General features: G+C 53.8%; 1 protein-coding gene across 1 annotated transcript in view; it reads left to right on the top strand.

Annotated features, from left to right (window-relative positions):
• GAD1 (glutamate decarboxylase 1) overlaps positions 1 to 6,000 on the top strand; it is a 72,217-nt gene that overhangs the window by 2,009 nt on the left and 64,208 nt on the right. The window contains exon 2 of the mRNA XM_015407264.1: positions 2,611 to 2,673. Within this exon, the coding sequence (XP_015262750.1) occupies positions 2,611 to 2,673 (63 nt within the window). The remainder of the gene's footprint in view (positions 1 to 2,610; positions 2,674 to 6,000) is intronic.

Below are 6,000 nucleotides of genomic sequence, written 5' to 3'. Positions count from 1 at the left end.
ACCCACCCCTCCTGACCCCTCTCCGCCCGAGGTGTGCCGCCCCACCAGATCCCTCCCATTGGTCAGCTTTGAAACTGCTCTCCCCGCCACGCTTCTTCAGGAGGGAAGGGGCTGGAAAATCCTCCTGGAAAGCATGAATGGGGATGGAGAGTTTAGCCGGGCTCTCTGCTGGCCCAGTTGTAAAGGTCACCCTTGTCCTGACAGCAAGGAAACAAGGGCGGAGTACGTTGTCTGCCTCTCCCTCTGACTCCCCCTGCCCCTTGTTCCTTCGCTTCCCTACCTGTAGGCCCCGACTGAGCAATTTCTTTATTTGCATATTCCTATCCCGCCTTTCTGGGAGGACTCGAGGCGGCTTACGCAGCAACGGCAGGTTACAAAAGAAGTTAAAACAACGCCTTATCCGACAGTTACAACAGCCCAAGCAACCCTTACTGTCCCCGCCCGCCAACAAAATCGACTTGCCCTTTGGTCTGATAGGAAGAAATGCAAGTGGTTCGCACCCGAGTGGGTCTGATGGGGGTGGGGGGCGCGCGCGCCTGTGTTGGTTTATCCATGGGGGAGGGGTTCACCATCTCTTTCCTCTTCAGTGTCTGTTTCCAGTTCCTTCCGGAGAGGAGGAAATCACCCTGGAAACCCTCTTAATAAGGCCAGGCGGCATTTTACACGCATACAGGGGAAGCAGGCGGAATCCTTCCTTTATGACATTGCCACTATTAAGTTTATATTGCCTGAATCCTATTGTAGGACTACTATTCCGTGTTACTTACTGGGCTCCCTTCACGGGCACTAAGGGACTCACGCGCACTCCTTTCAAAGGTTCTGCAGTCTCGGGGTTTCTCCTGAGTGGCATCCCCGCCCTGTTCCCCTCGGGGTCTGGATTAATCGGCCCGGCTACGAATATCCGGTATTTAAAAACGTGCCTCCCTTCTATTGACTACACGCTTCTGGGAGTCTCTTCGTCCCAAGGGGTTTTGACGAAGGAAATCGGTTAGTTTTCCTCGCCCTGGATCCTGTGGCTTAGTCGGAGTCCTTTACCCCCCTTCCCTACTTTATCCCTATCCGATATATATTTTTTGTAATTTCATTTTATTTTTCTTCCGCTTTGACTTCTTTCTTTTCTGACCCGCACTTGTGATAGCTGGAAAGCAGATTCCACAGGAGCTGGTGTCCGACGCAGCTGGGAAAGGGGGATTCTGACAGGATCGGCGATCCTGTGTGGTCCTGGCAGGGTGGCGGCAGAGGGACACGTCATGCCGGCTCCTTCCTTGGGCGCCGATTGAAGGTCACGGTCGCCTTCAGCACCTGGGAAGCTGGACAGCGCAGCGCGCGCTCGGCAGGCAGGCAGGCAGGCTCGGAAGTGGGGAACGGGAAGACGTGAGAGGCATTTCAACGCGTCTCCCCGACTCGTCAGTCCGGCTGCAACCTAGCCATGCAAGCCCGATCATCTAGTCAAATGCTATTTTTCACCCAATTAATTCCTGAACTCTTCCTTGACCCCATTTCATGCCAGTTTATTTTTAAGCTGCCACTTTCTTGGAGACCTGCCAATAAATCAGGTTTCTCCCAGATGCCTTTTTCTCTCATTTTTATGCTACGAAGGGGGTGGGGTCGTGTGGGCGCGCGTGCACAGGCACGCTCATCCTGATACTGCCTCCCAACCAGTGTTCCCTCAAAGCTGAGTTAGTGTGAGCTAGCTAGTTAGCTCCGGCTCACACATTTCTGTCTTCGCTCAGGAAGGATGGGGCTCCAGAGCAAACTAACGGCTTTAATGCCAGTAGCTCACAAAGCAGAATGTTTGCTCAGAAGACTCCACAGTTTAGAGGGAGCATTGTCCCAACCCTATTCCAACATTGCCTCGAAAAAAGAGACATTATGGTAAGCCTGACTTCACTACAGAGTCACAAAAGTGTGTAAGATAACTTGCCACGGGAAGCGTGGTGAATGCATATGGCTTCTTTCCATTGCAACGGCACTGAGACTGTAGAAATTGTTGAGCCCCTACGTTTTTCCAGCCACACATTCCTCAGATTGGGACATAACAGAAGAAACATCCCTAGGCCAAAAGGATGCTGCTATTTGCCACAAATGAAATAAACCTTGATCTAAAGCCTGCGATTCTCTTTCACAAAGAATTCACGGGCACCTTTGTTAATCTGGAAGACAACCCCTCCCCCCCCCGTAAAATGTCTAGATTTTGTGGTAATAGAGACTAGAACGGGAAAATAGTGTTTGGAATTGAGCCGGGTGCCGTTCCTGCTCGCGTCTTCTAAAGCACGGTATATCCACATGGCCAGGGAACAATAGCAGCAATCCTGCCCTCCCCTTATGCCTGGTGACGCTGTTTTCGCGGACATTTGTCAAAGTAAAGCAAATTAGCATCCAGTTACCACCACCACCATCGCCCACCTCCGTAAACAAAAGTCTCCCAAACCAATGTATTCCTAGTTCAAATCACCTTGGAAAATATTCTTCCGCCTCTGGACCATAGCTGACTCTTAACATTTAGTCCGCCTGTTGACGACTGCTTGGGCTGAAGCGGGCCGCTGTGTTTTTGCATGCCATGAACCTTTGTGTGTTTGTTCTTTCTTTTTCTTTCCTTCCTCCCTTAAGCCTATGACACCTGGTGTGGAGTGGCTCACGGCTGCACGAAGAAAATCGGACTCAAAATATGTGGTAAGTACAGACAAGCCCCCCCCCCCAAGTGTTGCTTTCTTCCCCCCCTATCTTCAGATAAGGCAAAACAGTAACGACAAAAGAAAAGCAATTGCAAAGAGTGGCTCCTTCTCCTCCTCCGCTGAGGGCTCTAACGTGGCTGCTGCCAGCAATAATCCTAAATTCGTTGAGGAGACGAGCGCGGGGGGACTTGCTTGCCGCTGGGTGGGCGGGTAGGGTGAAAATCCTATTTCGGGTTTGTGTCTAATCTGTTGAAGGTGCGCTGAGCCGCGCCATAGGCTCGTGCGCCACCTGCTGGCAGCAAGGTCAAAACACTACCAGCTTTTTTCTTTTTTTACAAAAGATTTTTAGAAATCCTAACCAGGGTAGCTATCTTCGGCGGAAGAATTTACTGATTAGTTCTAGGTTCGGGGATGTGTTTTGTTTTAAAGTTACGGTGACATGCTGGTGCAGCCACGAAAATAGGCGGTGAGGCGAGATGGGTGCTTGCGCGATGCACCCAACACCAATGTGCATTTTTGAAAGGCTGTGTGAGTGTGTGTGAGTGTGTGTGAGAGAGAGAGGGGGGGAGAGGGGGGAGAGAGGGAGTGTGTTCTGGAGGGAGAACAGGTGTGCTGCTGATGTAGGGGTTGCTGGAAGAAGAGCGCGCGCATGCACGCGCGCGGGGAGGTGCGCGCCCGCTACAGCTGCTCAGTCCCGGGTGTGGGTGTTTTTAGGCAGGCCTGCATTTCGTTGCTGCGATTTCCAGGTCGCCGCGATGGAGGAGGGAGGGGGCCACGTTGTCACTCAGCCAGAAGCAGCTAGCATCGCCCGCGGTAGCCTCCTGCGAGCTTGTCCGGGAGCGGGGCTGTGCAGCGGCGAGCCAAAGGGGGTGTGGTGCCTGCCAGAACGGGAAGCTGCGGGTGGGGGGGGAGGGGGGAGGGGAGCGCCGCCAGCCAGCCAGCCAGGGGGGCTGCTGGGCCGGCTTCTCGCTGTCTGAAATTTCTCAACCTTATCGGCCCAGAAAATACGGATCTCCTGGGGGAGAAAGATTAACGAGAGCCTTATTAAAGAGCCATCCGTCAGGCGGCTGCGGCGGCGAGATAGGCGCTGGCCAGCCTGGGATGAAAGGCGGGCCGGCCGCGAACAAATAACGCCGTCAGATCGCAGCCGGTCGCGGCGAGAGATTCATGGGCCGATAACGAGCTCGCCTGCCTCGCCGCCCCAGATTGCCTGACGACGCCTGCCCGGGCCAGTTGTGCCGGCGCGGGGGGGGGGGCGCCTCCGGGCGCAGCCGCCTCGGCGGAAAAGAAAGCGCCCTGATTCGACCCTACGCGCCAGTCTCGCCTAACATGACTTTTGCCCCGTCCGCTTCTTCTTCGCGGAAGAAGGAGAGCCCCGTTGGATTGAGCGAGGCTTCCTCCCGCGACCAAAGACTACGAGGACTGGAACGCGTAACCGGCTGCAAAGCCCGAGCAGGGAGATCTCGGAAGTACGATTTGCTTTCCTTCTCCGCAACCCAGACGCATGGAACAGGACTGGTCTGGCTGGGACGCGGAGGTGGCTTCAACAAGGCCCAGGGACCGGCCCCTTCCGACTTGCCTTCCACGTGCTCGATATGCGGGCGGGGTGGTGGCGGGATCCGGACTGTGGCCAGGGGGTTTAAAGCAGCACCCACGTTTCCCCTTCCTTCCAGCCTGAGCGAGACACGCGTTGCCTAGGAGCCCGAAGCGGTGCCATTAAAGCCCGCCAGCCGGCTTCCTCGCCTATAAATAGCTCCGGAGCGAGGCTTCATGGGCCATTTCCCTGCCGGTCCCTTCAGCGGCTGGAGCGAGGAGTGCCCCCCCCCGCCCCCCATCATCGCTTTAATTTAGCCCGGCAAGCGGAACTGATAACGTGACGCACCGCCGGCTCGACGTTGATCGACTGCCAAGGTGGACGGAGGGGGCAGCCCTCGAGCCGGTCTCTGCGCGCTCACGCCCACCGGTTAGGGAACGGGAACAAAGCAGGAGTCCGGCGGCGGCGCATTGCGCGTAGAAAGCGCGATTCCGGGACCGGAGTTCGTTTCTGGCCCTCTCCAATCCGCCCGCAGCTCGGTCCCAGCCCGCCTGGCGTTGAACCCAACTCGCTGGATTGCAACTGGGTGGTTAGGTCGAGTCACAACGCCCTTGAGCGGAAACCAAACGTGTGTCCGCCTTCGTAGCCTTTTGACCACTGTGCGCTGACCCGGTCCCCTAAAACAGGCCGGCGGCGGCTTGTCTGACTGGGGAGGGGGAGGCTAGGATGTTGAGGGTTCGGCATGGCCGATCGCAAGCCATAAAAATGGATCGGGCTGATCGCTGAGCCATCCACACCAGTGGCGAGCTCTTTCAACCCTCCGGCCTTGCTTATGCTGCCGAGTCTTTTGGAGGCCAGGTGGGAATGCGCGCGTTTAATCATTCTTAATGTATTTGATTGTCTGTGAGAATGAGCAAGATAGCAAGCAGTTCTGCTCAGTAGTAAATAGTAGTAAATCCAATCTTATTCAGTGGGGCTGAATAAACGCAGAAGGCAGATTCCGTTTGCAAAAGGAACCGAGGCAGATTCCGTTTGCAAAAGGAATTCCTTTGTTCTGTCAGACTGGAAATCCAAATCAGTCAGCCGTGTTGGTCTGAAGCAGTAGCACAAATTTAGAGTCCAGTGGCACCTTTAAGACCAACAAAGGTTTATTCAAGGCATGAGCTTTTCGTGTGCAGGCACACCTTTTTCAAATACGATGGAATGTGGGGTGAGGTTCAGGCTTATAGACGGGCAGGAAATTAACATGCAACATGAAGATATTTTAAGATATGGGAAAACAGAATTTAAATAAATTAACTATTTAATTCTGTTTTCGGGTACCTTAAAACATCTTCATCATGTTGCATGTTAATTTCCTGTTCAGCCCGTCTATAAGCCTGAACCTAACCTCCCATTCCATCGTATTTGAAACAGTGTGCGTACACACGAAAAGCTCATGCCTTGAATAAACCTTTGTTGGTCTTAAAGGTGCCACTGGACTCTGAATTTGTTTTAAAGACTCTCAATTTCTAAAAAGAAGAAGAAAAAAAGATTCCCCCTCCCATCGAGTTTTATAAACATCCTGGAGAGAACCTCTGAGTGGTATCCAAGACTTTTAAAAGTCCGGCCCATCAACAGCTTTCCAGCCGGTTATCCCACCCGCTTGATTAGCCAATCAGGACAAATGTTACAGTACCTCGAAGGTGTCGGAAAAGGCAATGGCCGGTGTTCAAAGAAGAGGAGAAGACGCTGCAGGGAGGGGGGGGGTAGCAAGAAGACCCCATTAGACAGGATAGTGAGGTCAGCAGC

Source organism: Gekko japonicus, unplaced genomic scaffold (genome assembly GCF_001447785.1).
Source record: "Gekko japonicus isolate JY-2015 unplaced genomic scaffold, Gekko_japonicus_V1.1 scaffold66, whole genome shotgun sequence".
Taxonomy (NCBI): domain Eukaryota; kingdom Metazoa; phylum Chordata; class Lepidosauria; order Squamata; family Gekkonidae; genus Gekko; species Gekko japonicus.
The sequence above is the reverse complement of the archived record's forward strand: the minus strand, read 5'-3'. Positions and strand labels throughout refer to the sequence as shown.